The sequence below is a fragment of the Parasteatoda tepidariorum genome, chromosome 6 (assembly GCF_043381705.1).
Source record: "Parasteatoda tepidariorum isolate YZ-2023 chromosome 6, CAS_Ptep_4.0, whole genome shotgun sequence".
Taxonomy (NCBI): domain Eukaryota; kingdom Metazoa; phylum Arthropoda; class Arachnida; order Araneae; family Theridiidae; genus Parasteatoda; species Parasteatoda tepidariorum.
Genome location: NC_092209.1, coordinates 70,439,912 through 70,460,983, shown reverse-complemented (window position 1 = coordinate 70,460,983; position 21,072 = coordinate 70,439,912). Strand labels below are relative to the sequence as shown.

The 21,072-nt window shown below is 30.2% G+C and overlaps 1 protein-coding gene across 1 annotated transcript in view; it reads right to left on the bottom strand.

The window, feature by feature from the left end:
• Positions 1-14,837, bottom strand: part of LOC110283343 (uncharacterized) — a 62,088-nt gene extending 47,251 nt beyond the window's left edge. The window contains exons 1-2 of the mRNA XM_071181838.1: positions 11,920-14,837; positions 2,651-8,119 (exon numbers count right to left, since the gene is read on the bottom strand). Coding sequence (XP_071037939.1) covers positions 2,651-8,071 — 5,421 coding nt within the window. The 5' untranslated portion in view covers positions 8,072-8,119; positions 11,920-14,837. The remainder of the gene's footprint in view (positions 1-2,650; positions 8,120-11,919) is intronic.
• Positions 14,838-21,072: the final 6,235 nt, after the last annotated feature.

Genomic DNA, 21,072 nt, shown 5'->3' with positions numbered 1-21,072 from the left:
ATATCGAAATCTAATCAATCACTACTTTGGAAGATGGAATTCAATAAATCAAAACCAGTCAGATGATTGCAATTTGGATGCGGTGCAATCATCGATTTTCAGATAAGTGTCCTTTTAGCAAACTGTCTTGCAAAAACATGCATATTTTCCAACGTTCAAAAACAAATTATTATTTTATTTAATCACTTTCTCAATAAATAAGTAACATTCGTACTATCGGTAACCTTTTAATACCATAATCGAGATTTGATTTCAGAAGAAAATCTATTTTTAGACTTTCCCACTATATCTAAGACACTATTACAGAACAGCAAAATCATCACATGGTTGCTAAATGTTTTAATTTTATTAAAATTCATATTATTTCTCACATTTTCTTTTTTTCACCAACATATTTAAATTCGTAAGGTTAGGGAAATAAGCAGTGGCAACAAATTAAATCAATTGATAGTCAATGCATGGATGGCTTAACTTTATTCAGCGAAAAGTATTCGAATGTACTACACGACATTTGCACTTTTGATTTCTTGATGGATAGTGGCGTCCTGTTCGGCTTGCTCCTGCAGTCACATTGTCAGTGCCATATTAAACGTTTATTATTTGGTAATACATATTTATGTTAAAAATGAAGATTAATTTTTATTTTAATGAAACTCTATTTTTGCAAGAATAAAAGATTTTTAATATTTATATTTTATTTCTCACAAGAGCAAATAATTGTTGTTGTTTCTTATGCTACAGCCAATACCAGAAAGCCTTCTATGGAGAGCCAAAGAGTTTAAACGCAGCGGGTGACTTTTCGTGCTTTTCAACGGGGCTGCGGCAATGATTGGATTTCAGCCTCACACACGTCACAATCCGTTTTACAGGGAGGATCCATTTATTAATCCACATAACGTAATTTTGAATTGAACCAGAGAACAATCAAACACCAATTCAGTACCCCCTAGATGTATCAATTTGTTAGGGGAACTTGGAGGACTTAGTGACAACGAGAGATTTAACGTGCACCAGTCATCATTTAATAGACGGGGACTTTTCAGCTGACGGTATTTAAACCTACGATTTTAATGAGTGCAACGTCCTACCAATCAGGCTATTCCGGCCTTAGAATAATCTATAAATGAATAATAGTAATTACAATGATTCATCGACATACTTTTTTCAGCACTGTTTCCCACGAACAACCAATTCTTCGTCTGATGGATAATCATTCAACATTTTTACAAACTAAATTTCATCATACAGACATGTTTTATGTTTTTAATCCCGTCTTCCCTGTTGTGACTTGCTAGATCTCGAATTCTCACACAATTATAATAATGTGGGCCAATTGTTGGAGAATGCTTCACTTCCTGTTGTATTTAATATCAATAATTTCAAGAGGAAGAAAAATACATAAACACAAAACCAAAATTTTAAAAAAAAAATGTTTTTAGATACTAGATGCTGAAAATACATGTTGATTAGATACATGTTGAAAGATAACAAAGGATGCTGTTTTTGAGTTAGCTATTTGGACAAGAATACTCTATATCGTTTCTAGTAGAGATGTTATGAAGATAATTTTAATACGTTTAGATAAATAATTTTAATTTTTTATGATCAGAAAAATTGATACTGAGACATTTTTTAAATTTAAAAAATTGAAACTGTCAAAGACTGCATTCATCCAAATTTTACAAATAAGTAATATATTAACTTTAAAGATTTACACTATTGATTTTCTAACAATTTATTTAAGCTGTGTATTTATTCATTCAATATAACTTTTCTATTTTAATATCGAAAGTTGGGATCACTATGTTTACAGAGAGTTATTTTAACGTGAAAGGGAACACATTTTTATAGTGAATGTTGTTTTTAATTTTAGGGCAGGTAAAATGTAGCACAACTAAGATTCGAATAAAAGTAACGTAGTTTTAGGAGATGCTAAAAATAATCACAGAAGTATTCATATCTTTTGCATAGCATGTCTACTAAATTATCAGTTAAGCTTCTGTCTATTAAATTGTTACAAAATATTGTATATAAAATGACCCAAAATGCCTATTATGGTGCTTTGATCTAACTATTTAAGGGTTAAAAAGAATTTAACTAGTTTAGCAAAATTATGAAAAACAAAGAAATTTCTTAAAAACTTTAGTAACAGCTAAATGTTGAGAAGAACGGAAGGAGTTAATAAAATATTTAACATTAAGTCCTGGAGACATTAAAAGTTTAATAGTTTTCTTATTTCATCAGGCAATGTGATAATTTGCTCATATGTCTTTGAGAGTATCTAATTTAAGCATTTTTTTAATCGAAATCCCAATAAAATGCTAGAGATAACGAACCTTTTAAAGATCGTAACTGCTATCTGCAATCATACAGAAGATATAATCTATACTATAATCAAGATCAGTTAAGAACTTTAAAAAACTCTTCCGTTAAAATAGGATGCAATGGATAAAGTTATCCTTAATTTCAACTTTAATTTATCGTGTAATTAAAATTACAAAAATATCCTATTCTCTTCTTTTTAAAGGTAGATGAAGAGGAGTACACTTTAAAAATTTTTTGTTTACGTATAGGAGACATACCTAAATAGCAAATGAACAATTTTCTGATATCCATATTCAGCATATAATTGCCTTGTATCTTCATTCTAACTATTCTGAAGTCTCATATGAGAGCATTGTTTTGCCAAAAGCTTGGCAACTTCGTGCCTCTTATTTATAACAGCGCAGTCCACTGGCGTATAACCTCCGTTACTAATAACATTAACATCTGCTCCGTTTGCAATTAAACTCTCACATACTCTCGTATTTCTGGCATAAAAAAGAGGTGTTCTTCCAAAGTAATCTTTAGCTTCAATTTTAGCGCCTTTTTTTATTAGAAGCTCAACAACCTCATCCTTTCTATTCATAAGAGCGCTATGCAAAGGAGTATAACCTTCACTACTTTTAGCATTTATATCAGCACCTTTTGCAATTAAAAGCTCGAATGCCTTTTTACTACCAGCTGAAAATAGAGGAGTTCTATCATTATAACCTTTAGCTTCAACATCAACACCTTTATTGATTAAAAGCTCGACAACCTCATCCTTTCTATTCATAAGAGCGCTGTGCAAAGGAGTATAACCTTCACTACTTTTAGCATTTATATCAGCGCCTTTTGCTATTAAAAGCTCGAATGCCTTCTTACTACCAGCTAAAAATAGAGGAGTTTTATCATTATAACCTTTAGCTTCAACATCAGCACCTTTATTTATTAAAAGCTCGACAACCTCATCCTCTCTATTCATAAGAGCTCTGTGCAAAGGAGTATAACCTTCACAACTTTTAGCATTTATATCAGCGCCTTTTGCAATTAAAAGCTCGAATGCCTTCTTACTACTAGCTGAAAATAGAGGAGTTATATCATTATAACTTTTAGCTTCAACATCAGCACCTTTATTTATTAAAAGCTCGACAACCTCATCCTTTCCATTCATAAGAGCGCTGTGCAAAGGAGTATAACCTTCACTACTTTTAGCATTTATATCAGCGCCTTTTGCTATTAAAAGCTCGAATGCCTTTTTACTACCAGCTGAAAATAGAGGAGTTTCATCATCATAATCTTTAGCTTCAACATCAGCACCTTTATTTATCAAAAGCTCTACAATCTCATCTTTTCTGTTCATAAGAGCGCTGTGCAGAGGGGTATAACCAAGGCTATTTTTGGCATTTATATTTGCTCCTTTTGCAATTAAAAATTCGTATACTTTCTTACTTTCTGCTGAAAATAAAGGAGTTTCATCGTGATAACCTTTAGCTTCAACATCAGCCCCTTTCTTTATTAAACGTTCAACAACTTTATCCTCATCGTGCTTAACGGCATGGTGTAGAGGTGTTTCTCCATACATACTTGTAGCTTCAATATAGGCGCCTCGTTTGATTAAAAGTTTGGCAACTTCTTCACCAGCAGCATAATGAAGAGGAGTACACCCGTTTTCATCAACAGCCTCGATCAACTTTATTTTATTTTTTATGAGAGTCTCTAAAATCTGCACTAAATTTTTTTTTGCTGCCTCGTGTAATAAAGTCTTTTTTGGTTTCTCAGCATCGTAAGTTTCAATGCTTTTTATTGCTTCATACATGTCACATGCATTCGCACCCTTTCTTAGGAGTAATTCAACAGTTTCCCAATGACCGTCTTTATCTGCATATCTTAAAGGCCTCCAACCAAGTAGTTGATCCTCAGCATCTACTCTAAATTCGTGATTCAATAAAGTCCGAACCAAATAAAAATGCCCATATGCAGCAGCTAAATGCAGCGCAGTCCTTCCTACTTTATCTGCAGCATTAATAAAATGTTTTGCTTTTTCTGCATTTGATAATAATTGCTTTACTTTTTCTACATCATTGTTTAAAACTGCGATGTGCAATGTGTAAATCTTACAGGTATGTTCATCAATAGTTACCATTTGATCGAAAAAAATGCTAGTTAAATTATATTCTTTTCCATAAACATAATCACAAAAAAATTTAGTTACTTTTTTTCTTTTTATGTTCTTGGAATAAAAAAGTGCAGCAAAATATTCAGCAAAGCTGAAGTGAATGAATATTGGTTTGGCAGCAACAATATGACTAATGAAACCTGAATTTTCTTTACCTTCTTGTATCTGTTTCTTGAATAATTTTATTTTATCCAATTCTTCTTCAACCAGAAACAGATTTAAATCTTTCACATGGAAAATTGTACACAAAGCTAACAAGGAATATTTTTCCATGATGGATTCGAGTAGCAAATCATACTCTGGACCTGACTTTGTTAGATCCAATATCTTTTTTTCTAAAAGATGTCTTTTATACTTGCTTACAACAAAGGCTCTATATAAGTTCATCAGATCTAGTTTTATCGATATATTTGATTCATTCTTGTTGAACAGATCATTAATGGTTTTAAATTTTTCTTGATAAGCTTCAACCAGCATTTTTGTTTGTAATGGTATTCCTGTAAATTCTTTATTTTTATCGGAGATGATCCATTGAACTTTGTCTAGTAGTTTGTTAGCGTAACGCTCAAAGTTCTCTTTGATGCTAAATTCCGGAATATTACACAAAATGTTTTTCATGAACATCACCTGATCGTTTCTAGATAGTGGCATTAGACTATATGAAAGTACACTTAATACATCTTCTAGTTCATCTTTCATGTGTGGCCGTGTAGTTATCCAGATTTTCTCTACTTTTGAATGTTTTAAAGCCTTTAGTAGTTCAACAACTTTTTCTTTGTATCTAGGAACGATCTCATCAAATCCATCAAATAATATAGCCACTTTACCTAAAACGTTCAGTCTATAGTTAAATAAATCTTGCTCCAGAGGGGTTTTTAAGCCAGCTATGTCCATTATAAATTTAATAATTTTGTCCTTGTCTCTTATGAAGTCATTGTTTGCAAATATTTCTGTATAGTCATTCAAGTTAATTCTAACAATCCACATAGAAGAATCGAAGTTTTTCATCTCTTGCGCTAATTTAGTCAGAACCGTAGATTTTCCCGCACCAGATACTGCACTTATAATTACTATACGTCCACCTATGTCACGAAATTTAGATACACTTTTTGTATCTATATAATCACGTAATCTTGAGAGTCCACCTCGAGATTTTTGCCATACGAATTGGCTCTCTACTTCTTTGAGCCAATGAATATTTCGATTTTTATATGCATTACACAGTTCATCAAATCCTCCTCTTTCGTCAGAAATCAGCACAATGTCTTGATCTCCATTAAGGCTGGATTTCTGAATTCTATCGTTATAAGTTATATGCATTTTATATTCATTTTTAATATCTTTCTTAATCGTAGACTGTGTGAAAATTCGATTGATGTAGTAGTTTTCAATATCACCTAAATCGGAGAGTCTTTCACCTATTTCTATCGTTTCTTTGTTGATAAGTTTCGATAATGTTCCTTCATCTACTACATGTTTTGACTCGTCTGTCATTAATGTACTTAAAGTTGTTTTTTCACCCTGAAAATAAATTGTCTCATTTGAAAGTATTTTTTGGGAATCATCCGTTAAATCATAAAACTTAAAATTTGTTTTATCGTCCATTTCATAATAAAACTCAGCATTATCTCCTAAGAAAAATTCTAAATCATTCTTCGCTCCCGAATATAAAATAAACTTAAATTTCTGTTTTTCTTTTAAAATATTCAATATATTTATAAAATATTTAATTAATAGTTTCTTATCTTCTTTCCAGAGATCGTTATTATTTTCAACAACAAATAACATAAAATCGTGTTTATCTAATTGCTTTATAAGTTCATTCAAAGCAAAAAATTGCTCTAAATTTAAAAGTTGCTTCAGACTAAGAAAAAATGTTTTACTGACATCATAGACAAGTTTATTCTCCATTAGTAGCTTATGTAGTTTTTTGATTCCAACTACAGGATGCACTTTACTTATTACTTGCAAAAACTTCAAGTCAACGTTATTTAAAATACCTGTATACTCCATGGTTGCCTTCTTTAGTTCAATATACTCAATTAATTTAAGATAATTAGAGGACTGTTTTTTATATACTTCTTTAAAAACTTCTAAATTCTTTAATTTAGTTATCTCTCTGTACATATCCGGAAAAACAAATAAAATGTTTTTGACACCAATAATTAACCTTTGCAATTGTTTTTCCGTATTGTGTTTAATAATACCTTGCCCTACTCCCTTTTTTATTTCAAGATCTTGAAGTATTTCTTCAATTTCGTCCTTACTTATCACTCCTTTGGATTTTTCAACTAGCAAAGGAAATAAATCATCGGCGACAGAAAGCATCGAAAATTGCTTTAACCTGTGACAACCATTCAGAAATTCAAACTCCGCTTGTGTTAAAATATTAGCACTACATTCTCCTTTTTCCATACTTCGCACTTGATAACGAAGAGTACAATACTCGCTATCATCAGGAGATGGATTGTAACAGTTAGTACTATCAGCTAATTTATGAAAATGTTCATATTCGTTGGGGTTTGTTGAAAATATATAAAATATTTTTTTAACTATTATTCCACCTAATCCTTCTTTTACTAATGGCCAGTCTATGATCCTCATTATCCTTTCATTTGTATTGTATATTCCCTTGGAAGTAAATGCTTTTTTAATATTGTTCATATCGTGAGTTTCCATCGTGTATTGAAAAAAATCCCAACCAGATGATCTGTGGGATATATTTCCAATAAATACCCGATATAAGTTACCAACGTTAAGATGTGAGTGAAGAGTATTCACCAAATTAGGTGCGGATAGATAAATTGTGACATCCAAGAAAAAAGATGAGTGGGCTTTACCGCTGTAGCGAACATCAAAATCACTTTCCATTTTCAATAACATGTCTTGGCAACCAGGACTATCAAAGACTACTGTATGCGCGTGAAAACTTTCTTTTCTGCTTTTTAAAAAAACACCACTCTCGCCTTTAGTTAGGTATTTAGTAGAAAACGCTGTAATTTGTCCAAGCCATGCGCCCAAAGAATGTCCAGTAATTGACAGTGTCAAATTGATTGATAGTTTTTTATTGAGTTTTGCCAGTTCGACCGCAATATTATTGGCAAAAGAAACCGCAGAGCTCATTTGAGAAGTGTATTCATTCGATAAAATACCTTCATAATCAGTCCAAAGATCATTCACGCTCATCGGATTTGTGCCTTTGTGTGCAATAACAACTTGCTGATGTTCGGGATTCCAGTATGCAGCACCAAAATAACCATCAACAGAATTTTTTGCAGTTGTTAATAAAACCCATTTTTCTTTATCCACGAATATTCTTTTTTGTACTTCAGCCATAGATATTGTTTCGCCTTTATTATCCAGTTGAGTTTTCCTCCATATTGGTTCCATTGGACGTAAGCATTTTTCTTCCTCATGATATACTCGAGATGAGAATTCTGCCAGCATATGATCACTTGGATAAATGTGTCTTTCAAGATGAATAGTTCTTGTATAACTGTTAGTTAGAGTTGATTGAATCGCAGATATAAAGTTTGGATTATTCAGTTCTAAATCAATTCTTTTTAAGTTCTCACAGTAGGGAAGAGCCATTTTCAACTTTGTGCAGTAATGATCTCTTACAGTATTATCTGTTTTTACCTGGAAAAGAATAATTTTTTATCAGCTATAATGAGGGTACTAATACACAAATACAAAAACCAAATATATAGTTAAACTTTTCGGGAGAGACCACTTTCTGTTCCATAGTAAAATGGTCGTTAGTGGAAGTTGATCTTTTTTACAGGTTATCTTCAGTGATTTCAACATCTTATGGAAGATGAATTACTCAAAAAAATTAAATGGACCTTTCAGACTAACTTTTGAGTTAATGGTCGGATCTCCCCTTTCTAAGACTCAATCTTAAGACCTGATTTCTTAGAACAAGCGCCTTATCTGGGCGTCAACGGGACGTTGACGTACCGCTGACGCCAACAAAATACTGGTTTGTTAGCTCAAGTCCTGGTTTCTTAGGACAAGCGCTTTATCTGGGCATCAGCGTTAAGTTGGCGTTATTCTGACACCAACAAAATACTGTTTTGTTAGCTCAGCGTGAGCAGTCTGTCCAACGCAGACATTGTCTTGCATTGCGCGTGCGTTAATAACGCAAACAAATATTTATTTTGAATTTGTATTGATTTTGTTATTGTCGACCAGTGCTTTAAAGAACAGATAATGACTTTGTCCAAGAAAAACACATTACAGCTGAGCTAAATGAAGAGTGATATGTTTAATGAAGAAACTATGTTTAATGTTAAAATCAAAATCTTGGCTGATTTCAATGTGCTGTTTGATGCTGTCCGCTGACGTTTTGTAACGCCGACATGTCCTAAGAAACCAGGCCTTAAATGGTTCAAGAGTGTGACCTCAAACATGCCGGATTTGGATTTCAGACCAACAAAATATAGGGGAGTAGCCTCATGTCCAATCGCCATTAATTCGAAAATGAGAAGCGAATGAATTGTTCCCAACGGATAGTTAGGAGCACAGGAAGAAATAACAAATTTAATAATAGTGTTCAGAATTTTTTCATTTCTCTTAGGAAGTTCTCGAGATATAGCGAAATACACGAAAAGTAAAATTAACATTAAGAGGTCCATACTTTAGGACCATATTTCCCAGAAACAGGATATATTTCGGGAATCAGACATCTGATTCAGCGGGAAAAAAATGTTTTTTTATTTAGAGAAAGCATGTTTTAGTGCCTAATTTGGAGCTTAAAATATCGCTTGTACTTATTAATTAGCATTATTGAGGTCGCCCTCTCAAGCCATTAAAATTAAGTCCTAGAACGTGAAGATTCTATCATTAGATTATAACTTATTCAGAGTGGTCCGTTTTTTTTTTGACGAACTGTATATTACTTTTCAGCAAAACAGAGAGTTATCTTCTATTTTTGATTCGTTATCAGCTCTTTATATTTATCAGTTTTTTTCTCTCATTAGATAAGTTTTTTCCATTATTTTCAATTTTGTTTTTATACATCGAGGAGGACTTTTTGTAACTAAAGTTGTAAAATATGTCACATTTTGAAATAAAGCAGTAAATATCTATCATAAAATAATTTTATCGAATTGGACATACACCAGTCTACTCCAGGTAAAAGTTAAAATTATGTCACGCGATTTGTTTTATACATAAAGTTAAACAACGTTAAACAATCTGAATATATTTTTGGTCAGGGAATAGAGTCAGTAATTTTAATATTTGGTCTTTATTACGATTCTAAGCAGCTTTAAAAACTAATATAAATAAAGCAAAATTCAATTAGACTCTTTGAACTAAAGCGTGCTATTTAAACAACCTCACTGAAATATTGGTTAACTATACATTTAATAATTGAATAATGTACCTAATTCGCAAATTTCCAGCTTTAAAAATATCAATACTGTTAAAACATTTTAATGTATATCTACTTTAAAAATGGTTGCAACTACTTTCTATCAAAGTTTTGTGGTGTAACACCATACGTAACTCATAAACATAAGTACTTCATCACACCAAGAAGGTTATTTTACATTACTTAGTGTGGATTAGCCGCCTCCTGTTTTTTTTATTTATTCAGAAACACTAAAATTTATTATAACCGTAAGATATGACATACATAAGAATCAGTAAAATTGTTTTTAACGATGCATTAGATAGCAAAAGTAATTAATTTACGATACATATATACCATACTTCTGAAAATAAAGTTTGTCTGTTAATCAAGCATACATGCAGTACAGCGAGAATATTAGAGCGAATTCGAATAAAGTGGTTTGAAAATAAGTATTATGAAATTATTTTACATAATTTATAGATTACTTTATAATTGAAGTGAAAGTGCATGCCTTTTTGGAACAGTTTACATTTCTAATGGAGTTTTCAATGTCTTGCAAAGCGAAATTAAACATTTACCTGCTTAGACGGTTTCCAGGAATAGGCCAAAATTGGCGAACGTAATTCATGCATTGAGTACCTGCATCTAAGAATAGTGCCAGCTTTCTATGTAATTGGCACGTTTAAATTTAAGCACATCATTCATAGTGTCGGTGAGCACTTGACTCGGTATTAACTTTTTGAAGTTTTTCAACTCAAAATTCAGATAGGTATTACACCACAGTTTTCAGGTGCACGATAGGCTGCAGTTATCTTCAAAGTCTGCAGCATTTTTAATGCATTGTAAACTACTTTTTATTATTGCTATACATTCTTTAGACGGTATCTATAACATTTCTTTATAAAGCTTAATAAAAATTCATCTAAGTTTTTTTTTTTTTTTGATTTCAAGAAAATGAAATACTTTGATTTATAATTTGTCTCTTTAGAACTTTGTTTTGTCCAGTTATGAATTCAATTTAACAGTATTCGATTGAATAATATTGCTTCTCAATTTTATTCAAAAATTAAAAGAAAATAATGAATAAAGTCAAAACACATTTTCCTCAACGAATAAAATATTTTCATTATGTGACAAACTTTCCTCTTTCCCCCACTTCAGCGCTTCTGGCGGTGAACTAAGACAGTCTGCTAGAAACCGCCGTAAAATATGGAAGTTTAAATCGAACACTTAAACCCCTCATCCAAATTCTTGCATTTCTTTTTATTCTTGTTTTATTTTATATGTGTTTTGTCTTTTCAATAAATATTTAAAGTTAATTTCTGGCCTTTCATTATTTATGCTATATTTAATTCGAAAAATACAAATAAACCCAGACCTCCCCTACAATTGGTATTTTCTCATTTAGAATTTTAAATTATACTAATATGCATTGCATTTAACAATAGTTGTCTCTCAATTAATTATCTTTCATGTCAGAAGTTTGATTATTTTCTGTTTTATGCTCAATGAGACCTATTAATCAATACGTGCAACTAATTAATTTATAACAAATAAATGCTTACTATTCAGGGGTGATTGTGAGCCCAAGTCAAAATTCCGGAAAATTTCTTGAGTTTTTTAAAAAAAAAAAAACATTTTAAATTGAAAAAAATTTAAACAAGGTTTTTTTCCCCTTTTTCTCAATATTTCTTAGCTTACTTAAAATATATTTAAAATTACACATACCTGTGAGGACCAGGAGAAGTAATTAAAATTTACTAATGTCTTCCTTTCCTGAGTTTATGATTATAATACCTAGCTACTGATAAAAAAATTAATATTAATTATAAATATAAGCTTATGCAGTATCTCTCTGGCTCTCCCTTACAAACAAATAAAATAAACTGTGTTTTTAAGTTCAATTTTGAAAATTTGATTTCCGGAAACTTCTGTGATCAATGATTTTTTGAAACGTCTGGACCTTCGATCGCCGGAAACTTCCGGATCATTGTTAGCGAAAAATCCGGAAATCCGGATTTTTTCCGGAGCACAATCAGCCCTGACTATTTAAACCAAAACAAAAAAATTTGCTTTTTACCCTGATTTGTCACTCTCTGTCAATGTGGTTTTCCTTGTTCTGTTTATTAATCTTTCTCTTTCTTACTCGGCTACTGTGGTTTTTTCTGTTTTTATTCCATAACTTTATTTTTTTCATTTTTCGTTGGGAAATTTGTATTTTAAATTTCAAGTCACTTTGTTTCTATTCATTTACGACTGGCAAGTCGTAAAAATGGGAGCCAGTTTTTTTTTTTACCACTTGAGAAACATGTCAACTGTTTTTTACTATTTATATATTTTTGAAGCGAATGAAGGTTTTAATCCGGTAATATCTTACAGTCTCTTTGGATGATTTATTTAATGATTAAACTTGCATGCTACGCTTTGACAATTTAGATCTTGTACAGTCAAACCAGCGTATGGATAGAAGACTTCAATTTATTTCCCTAAAATTAAAAAATGATTCATTATCAAACATCATCATAAATAGTTTAAAATTTTTTTTACCTGTAACTTAATGATGTCTATCAAATAATAAAAGGTCTATAAATGAAAATGATACTGGATGTAGTTAAGGCTTTATTTTTACAGACGTGCCAACCTAGCAAAATTAACATTCAGGAGTTTCCCTAACAAGAATTCAGGAGATTTCAGGAGGGGTAAAAAATGGTGCATGGTATGCAACATTTAGCACTTCTAAGGAATTTTAAGTAAAAAATTTATTAAATATAAGAATGCAAGAAATTTCACACACTAATAGAGCAATAATTGTTTAAAAATATTAAATGGAAATAAAATAATTAAACACAGATTTAGCAACACAAAACTATATTAGGTAGATACTCTTTAAATAAATACCATTTCCTCAATAAAACATTATTCAAAAACCCTTGACACTGTAATAAAAATGCACAAAAACTTTTAAAAAATAAACAAATTGAATAACTATTTTATTTTAAAAAACCAATTCAATACTAATGTATAAAAATACTAATGTCTGTACAATAAAGAACCAATTATCCGGGATGCTCGGGACCATCGCTATCCCGGATGTCTTAATTTCCCGGTTTCCTGGATCGACAAAAAAGTGTCGTTAATCGATGTTTTATCAAACCCAAATTACAAGGAAAAAATGTAAACACATTTTAAAGTAAGAGAAAAAAGAAAAGCACTCCTAAATCTAAAAAGGAAAAAAATTGTAGAAAAATAAAATTTAAAAGAATAAAAAAATTTGCAAGTTTAGACAAGAAAAACAAGTTTAAAAAATAATTACGATTCCTAAATCAACTAATAAACAAAACCAATGATTAAATAACGCAATATATTTCATGGGGGGGGGGGCGAAAATAAAAGGAAAACCTATTAATCTAAATAAAAACAACACTTGAAAATTATCGAACCGAAACGATAGTTAAAAAACGGCACTAGCATAAATATTAAAACCTAGAACAAGGCAAGATCAACGGACTTAAAAAAAAAAAAAAAACTAATGAAAAAATTTGGTAATACAAATAATTTTATTGAGTGCAAAATTTATCATGAAAAAGAAAAAAAAAACGTAGTGGAATCAGAAAAACGAAACTGCAATCTGCTTCATAAAATAATTGTATGCTTAAATTAATAAACAATTCTCTTTTTTTTTTTTTTATAAAAACGCGATTTTTAATTAAAGCAGGTGTGATTCCACATCAAGAAAAACTTGCGAATGATACCGCACTTCCAAAGAATCAGAATTTATTCAAAAGAAAAACATTTTATTTTTATTAATCGATGTCAAATAGATAAATATATTTTTCTCTTTCATCTTCTGTTCACTGATATGCATGTGCAATGCATTTTCCCCACCCCCTCGTAAATCAAACTAGCAAACGAAATCATCATGCCACTCCTTTGAGTTTAACGACCTAAAAGAGAATAAAGATCTAAAATCTTCAAGGTCGCGGAAGAAATGACGTTTCTCTGGGTAAACGGGGAAAAAAATTCTTCCCTTCCTCACATTTTCCTCTACTCAACTTCAAGGATTAGTCCAGTTTCCCCTTTTTTTTTTCATATCGTTTTAGTTCAAAATGGCGGGAGAACCGAGCAAATTTTTTTTCCGGATTATCTGGATACCAGATAAATGGTTCTCTACTGTATGCATGAAAAAAAGAGTTGCAGACTTAGCTCTCCGCAATTAAGTCTTGCTAAAGTCATTGGTACATGATTTGTTGAAATTGATCCATACTTCCGTTTCGACTTAAGACATCCTTGAAATTTTTTTTTTTTAAATATACGAAGACTAAACGAATAATTGATATCACGTTGCTAGTTTACGAGCTTGTTGCCAACCGTGGAAAAATACGCATTAAAAACTATAAAAACAGCAAGATACAATATCAATTCCAACTATCGAGAGTACGAGTTTCCCCACTCCTGAACGGACGTCACTCGATAACGACATGTGACGTCATTGCATTCAACTCCACACGAAAGAAGAGGAAGATTTCACCCGCCCCCAGTGTAAGGGGGCGGGTGAAATAGGAGTGTTTTTAGAGGTAACGTTGAAGAGGGGGGAAAATAAAGCATGTTCAGCTACGCTTCAGGCAGATGGTAGTTTGATAAGAGGGGATGGAATTCAAGCTGAAAGAAAAACTTACCTTCGCACTCGCGGAAAAATTAGGTAATTTTGAGTTTGGCCGTCGATCGCAGTAAAATTCGGGAGTTTTTCAAATCAATTCCGGAGGGCGGGAGAATAACTCAAAATTCGGGAGACTCCCGCAAAATTCGGGAGACTCCCGCAAAATGCGGGAGAGTTGGCACGTCTGTTTTTATGTTTCGAATTTAAAGAAAAAGTACTTTGTCCCTCTGTCTGTAGTTAGTTGCAATATTTAAATATTATTTACTGAAGATTTTATGGTTTTGTTCAAACATTCTTGCAGAGATTTTAGGCTGCTATAATATTAATATACAACATTTACTTTCGAAGTATTCAATCAATACTAAATTAGTTTAAAAAATTCAGGGTTCGCGTGCTCTAAAGTCACGCCCCATTTTGTAAGTACCATTCTACCAATAATCGCTTAAAACTCCCTTCCTGCTATGGAATCGTTAATTCATTAGTATTATAATTTTCCTGATGTTGATCTACCAAACTGCATCAGATGTTATTCATTACTCCACCTATTTGTATTGTAGAAACTAATTTGACACAAAATTTTCAACCTCTATGTAGCAGCTAATCTGTGACAAACTTTTCGACCTCCATGTAGCAACTAATTTGGGACAAACTTTTCGACCTCAATGTAGCAACTAATTTGGGACAAACTTTTCGACCTCTATGTAGTAACTAATTTAGGACAAACTTTTCGACCTCAATGTAGCAAATTATTTGAGACGAATGGAGTATCAAGGAAGGACAACAAATAGAAATAATCAAATATAATTTGAAATTATTTAAGGTTCATTAATTTGTGACTGTTTGATACTTGTGTCCTTGAAAAATATCTAAGACTTAATAGGTATTGATTAATTTAATTTTCTTTTACTCATTATAAGAAACGGCTAATAAGCTGGTTGTGACAATTTTAAAATGGAAAGTAAATTTTCTGTGATGACATTTTCAAAATATGTGAATTCAGAATACTTTTCAAAAAATATTTGTTTCTATACAGATTAAATTACTTACATTTTACGGGGGAAAAAATGTGAAGCTGAATAAGAATATGCTTATCATCCACTGATAACAATTCCATTAAATGAAAGAGATAAGACGAATTGATATTATCTTATACTGTAGTAAAAAAACATGAATCCAAAATTAACGAAAAGAGATACATTGACATATTAAATGGCAGAGTAGATGAATATTTCTTTTTCCTTTGATTTAAAGATAGGTAGATTTTATAAGTGTTGTGATTTTTGAAATATATTTAAAAATAAGCTATTACCAGGGATGAGATTAGCCAAAAGGCAAAAAAGCTGAATTTCCACGATAGTAAATTTTACGCAAGCACAAACCTTTAATAATAAATTTCAGACAGTTTAAGGTAATAAATAATGTGTTGACATACAATTGTGTACTAATCTATTATTATATAAATGATTACATTGATACTTAACATTTAGTGAAAATAAAAATTACCAATTGAAAAAATAAAGCTGGAAATTATATTTTTCCTCAGTTCACATAAGAGACAATTATTACTTGAAAAACTACCTGGTTACTACCTACAATATTCAAATCGTGTGAATAAGAATCGAGATATTAGCAGATTCCAGGCTTGGGACCTATAAAAGGCTTGTCAGATGCAGAGTCGTTTGAACTAGAAAAATCGGACCTATCTGGAGGGCGGGTAAAAAATTCAGAAAATCTTATCTGCTGCAAGTAAAAGGGGAAAAAATAGCTAAAATAAGTCAAAATGAGAAAGGATTGGTAGCTATGTAGTTTGAATTTTCTGTTTCTCTTTGAAAATCGGTGAATTTCTGAAAAAGCGGAATACTTATTAAAAAAAGTTAAATTTTTAGAAAAATCTGAATTTTTGATAAAAAAGCTGAAATTCAAGAGATAAAAGTGAAAAATGCGGAAATTCGCTAAAAAGCGGAAAAATCTCATCCATGTATTACCCTATCTATATTTACTGATGATATTAAAAGTATTAAAATATGCAATAAATTTTTTTTTTTAATTTTTCGAAATCTTTCGCTGTGGTGCCGTATTAAAAATAATTGAATTCAGTGCTCTTTACAAAAATATTTGTTTCTTCACATATGAAAATAGAAAATGAAAATATACTTATCAAATGAAACTATACTTTAAGTGAAGGAGATAAGAGGAGATGTTATTTTCTGATACTGTACTAAAAGAACACGAATTCAAAATTAACAAAAAGAGATACATGAAAAGAGAGTGAAAGAAGATATCTTTTTCCCTTGATTAAAAATAAGTTTTAACCTTTGATTTTAGGAAGAAAAAAATATTTATCCAAAAAAGATCGTTCTCTGCGATATTTCATTTAAAAAAATGTCTCAGTGAACTTTTTCCTCTCTAAGCCGGCAATTCTAAGATAGTGTGACATGGAACCCTGGGGTTCCAGAGCAGATTCTTAGGGGTTCTGAGAGCTTTTATTTTTTAAATCAGTAACGATTTTTAAACCTGTCATTACATTTACATCCCAACATTAAATGATCATTTATGTGATATTCTGAATACTTTTATGAAATTAATTAAATAAACTAACAATTAAAAAAGTATTAGCGAAATTTGCTTGAAAACAAAATTCTTAAATAACAAGACATAAAAAACATTTTGAAAAGAATATGTATTAAAAAAATCATTATTATTTCTAAACTAACTTTTCAATGTTAAATGATCAAATTCTAGAATAAAAAATCATGTTTCTCTGTTAACTGCTCTCAACGACTATAGAAGTTCTTTTTCGAAAACTATAATTAATGTATGTCAAAATCAAATTCATAACTTCGAGTAAACTAACAATTAAAAAAGTATTAGCGAAATTTGTTTGAAAATAAAACATTTTTCTTAAATAACAAGGTATAAAAAACATTTTGAAAAGAATATGCATTAAAAAAAATCATTATTATTTCTAAACTAACTTTTCAATGTTAAATGATCAAATTTTAGAATAAAAAATCATGTTTCTCTGTTAACTGCTCTCAACGATTATAGAAGTTCTCTTTTGAAAACTATAATACAGTGTATGTCAAAATCAAATTCATAACTTCGAGTAAACTAACAATTAAAAAAGTATTAACGAAATTTGTTTGAAAATAAAACATTTTTCTTAAATAACAAGGTATAAAAAACATTTTAAAAGGAATATGAATTAAAAAAAATCATTTTTATTTCTGAACTAATTTTTTAATGTTAAATGATCAAATTCTAGAATAAAAAAATCATGTTTCACTGTTAACTGCTCTCAACAACTATAGAAGTTATTTTTTGAAAACTATAATTCAATGTATGTCAAAATCAAATTCATAACTTCGAGTAAACTAACAATTAAAAAAGTATTAGCGAAATTTGTTTGAAAAAAAAAAACATTTTTCTTAAATAACAAGGTATGAAAAACATTTTGTAAAGAATATGCATTAAAAAAAATCATTATTATTTCTAAACTAACTTTTCAATGTTAAATGATCAAATTTTAGAATAAAAAATCATGTTTCTCTGTTAACTGCTCTCAACGATTATAGAAGTTCTCTTTTGAAAACTATAATACAGTGTATGTCAAAATCAAATTCATAACTTCGAGTAAACTAACAATTAAAAAAGTATTAGCGAAATTTGTTTGAAAAAAAAAACATTTTTCTTAAATAACAAGGTATGAAAAACATTTTGAAAAGATTCGGCATTAAAAAAAAATCATTATTTCTAAACTAATTTTTCAATGTTAAATGATCAAATTCCGGAATAAAAAATCATTTTTCTCTGTTAACTACTCTCAACGACTATAGAAGTTCTCTTTTGAAAACTATAATTCAGTGTATGTCAAAATCAAATTCATAACTTCGAGTAAAGTAACAATTGAAAAAGTATTAGCGAAATTTGTTTGAATTTTTTTTTCTTCTTAAATAACAAGATATAGAAAACATTTTGAAAAGAATATGCATTTTTAAAAAAATTATTATTATTTCTAAGTTAGCTTTTCAATAGTAAATGATCAAATTCTAGAGTAAAAAATCATGCTTCTCTGTTAACTGCTCTCAACAATTATAGAAGTTCTGTTTTGAAAACTATAATTCAGTGTATGTCAAAATCAAATTCCTAACTAGTTTAGATAAAACGATGACTGAATAAATTTCCTTCCTCGAATTAAATACGATCCAGATATTTTGTAGTTTATTTTTAGTATATTCGCAGCTACTAATTTTAGTTTTAGTTAAAATTCGGGTTCCGCAAAAAAAAATTAAAAATAAGATAAAATAAATTAAAAAGTAATTTAAAAAGAATTTTTCTAAAATTATTTTCTAATTTTCCAGTTTTTTTAATTATAATTTCGATCTATTATCCTGATTAGAAAAAACAGCTTCAACTAGATTCAACAAATCCCAACTCATTATCTCGCACTAACTTCCTGAACAGCTGTCGCACTTCATTTTTGATCTCTTTCTGAATTGAGCTCGCTCTTTAAATAGTGAATAGTATTCTAGTGTTTTTTGTTCAAGCAATATGTATAGTATCATGTACTATATGCATAGTACATAGACCAAATCTGTAAGGCGTTTAAGTAGAACTTGAACAGGAAATTCATAAGTTCTTAATTATATGAGAAAAGTAATACAGATTACAATTGAAATCTGAAACTTAATATCGATATTTCTCTCTTAATGAATTGATTTGTTTTCCAAGAAAACTAATCTTAATTATAAAAAACATAAAATTGATGTTTTCAATTTACAAGTAACATAGAGAATTGGATTCAGGAATTAAATTTTAGTACAATTTGCTAAATAAATGCTTTTATGTTTGGTTGTATTTTCAGTAGGTCGTTGGACAATGCTGAAGTGATGTTTGTTTATTTTAGTAAATAAATGAGCATACATATTTTGACGCTGATGACTGACACTTAACTATGAAATCGCAATTTTATTTTTCTTAAACATTATGTGTTTAATTTATAGAAATTTCAAATGTTCGAATGGCATGAGTAGTAATTTTTCTGTATAAATGTTATTTTATTTTAAAAAACTTAAATATTTTATATAATATTATTGGAAATGATAAAAAAATATTCAATAAGGGATGGGGTGCTTTTAGGGCTATGTAGAGTAAACCAAAACACAGCAAGCGGAGATATGAACCCCTCACACTTGTTTCTTATCGCCCCCTTATCATGTCCTTGATCAAACTTGTGCATCTGTTCTTATTGGTTAAACCACTTTATACGCATCTGTTTCTTTACTATTCTACCTTCATTTGACGCTTAGAAACTGAGGAAGGTTCTTGTTTATAGAACTGAAACTATAGTTTGGCCATTTATGTACATACATTTATGCTTTACTTCACGTTGGGTTTTGCTTCAGTGTTAAAAAAAAAACGACACATTAGTCTTATTTCATTCTTGCAATAGTTGTTGCGATACTGATTCTGTGATTCTTATTTTTAAGGTTAGCATAAAATGAAGTTAATTTCATAAGAATTAATGCTTTATTTATGATGTCTTTCAAAATATCATCTTATAAATGAAATGCAGATATATTTATTATCTACTTTATTAGTTGCACTACTTAGCAAACTCGACAAACTGGTGACCACGCCGTTCATTAAAATTTTGCATACGCTATTCTGACGCATATTGAAAGCGACATGCATATTGAAATAAATAAGACATTGAATAAAAATTTGTAAAAAAATTGGGAAAAAAAGCATGATAATCAAAGCTGACGTCATCAGGGTGTACCAGCCTTGTATTGTCATTAAATGCAAAACTTTTCCTATCGAGAAAAGCTAAGACAAAAGTCAAAAAATTCGCTTTCTCTATACCCAAAAGCTTTGCTCAGATCCTGAAGAATACAAGAATAAATTGAAAAATATGTTATACAGTACAGCAAATTACAGAATCATAAAACAGTAGAATAAACGACAAGACAAGTACAGAAGGAAAGTACGAAAGGAAAACTTACTAGCATAATACAAATAAAATACATTTAAAATACAGAAGCATTACATTCATTAGAAGCTATTCTGATGTATATTGAAAGCGACAACGCATATGAATGATGCATATTAAAAGCGACAACAAAGAAATATCTCGTATCTTCATTAAAGTAAAGAAAGAGCTGTAGTGGTTCAGAGGACAGAGCACTCGCCTTCTAGTCACGCGGCCCTGGTTCTCCACTGCCCCCGTGTAGTCATTAGTTCTGCTATGCTCCTAATCCGTTACTTAAAGAAAAGATTATAAAAAGTGAATTTTAAAATAAATAATAAGCATATTTACTTATAACATAATTTTCGGAAGAGATGGATAAAAATAGTCCTAAGTTGCAATTAAAGCAGAACTTAATTTTATTTTCCTCCTTAATTTTATCCAAAAAAGCTTCATTTGCATTATATCAAGTATGCTTAACGTTACGTTGACAATGTTAAAATTTCAAGTTTCACACTAGATGTCATAAATAATTTATTAAAAGATATAATCTATTATAGTATGGTCATGAATATGTTGAATATAAGTTCTAGTACTAAATTATTCCT